The sequence below is a fragment of the Penaeus monodon genome, chromosome 24, assembly GCF_015228065.2.
Source record: "Penaeus monodon isolate SGIC_2016 chromosome 24, NSTDA_Pmon_1, whole genome shotgun sequence".
Taxonomy (NCBI): Eukaryota; Metazoa; Arthropoda; class Malacostraca; order Decapoda; family Penaeidae; genus Penaeus; species Penaeus monodon.
In genome coordinates, this window is record NC_051409.1 from 5,055,884 (window position 1) to 5,056,568 (window position 685).

The 685-nt window shown below is 34.5% G+C and overlaps 1 protein-coding gene across 1 annotated transcript in view; it reads left to right on the forward strand.

The window, feature by feature from the left end:
* The window catches only part of LOC119588494 (vacuolar protein sorting-associated protein 28 homolog), a 6,614-nt gene that overhangs the window by 2,294 nt on the left and 3,635 nt on the right, over window positions 1–685 (forward strand). Inside the window, exons 3-4 of the mRNA XM_037937139.1 lie at window positions 154–223; window positions 471–596. Of these exons, the coding sequence (XP_037793067.1) occupies window positions 154–223; window positions 471–596 (196 nt within the window). The remainder of the gene's footprint in view (window positions 1–153; window positions 224–470; window positions 597–685) is intronic.

Consider the following 685-nt stretch of genomic DNA (forward strand, 5'->3'; position numbering starts at 1 on the left):
TTTACATTATTTAGTGTTCTTATCATTATTTACAATTTTGCTTTGTATGAAACCCTAACAGTCACTTGTTCTTATTGATATGATCGCCACTCCTCGGCACTGATTAACATTAATTATTGTTTCTTCTTTGTGTTAACTGTCGTCTGTTTCCAGGCATGACAACCATGCAGAATTATATGCTGTCATCAATACTCTCCAGTGTTTAGAGAAGATGTATATAAAGGTTTGTGTACTTGCTAATTCCGTGTGATATTCATAATAAATCTCTAAGGCTCAGAAGTAATAAATTTGCTTTGATCTATTAAGAGAATTTTGATATATTAAGAGTGCCTAATTATCATCTTTTTGTATAATCCTATTCACTATCATGCATTTTCATGACTCAAAAATATTATATCTTAATGTATTGATAAAGATTTTGGGTATTTTGAGTTCGAGCTGCCTGCTCACGGCACTAATATTTCTTGTAGGATGTGGTGCCACCCAAAGAATACACAGCTTGGTGTAGTAAGCTTCTTGTGCAATATAAAGCTGCCTTCAAGCTGGTGCAGTGTGACGATTACCCTACTGTTGAAGCCTTTGTAAAGAAGTATAAGGTAAGAGGTCGATAGCTTTTGGTGTTTTCACTGTGAAGGTTTGGAAAGGTTTGAGATGAAAAGCGTTTAAATTGAAGAGGATTTGGTAC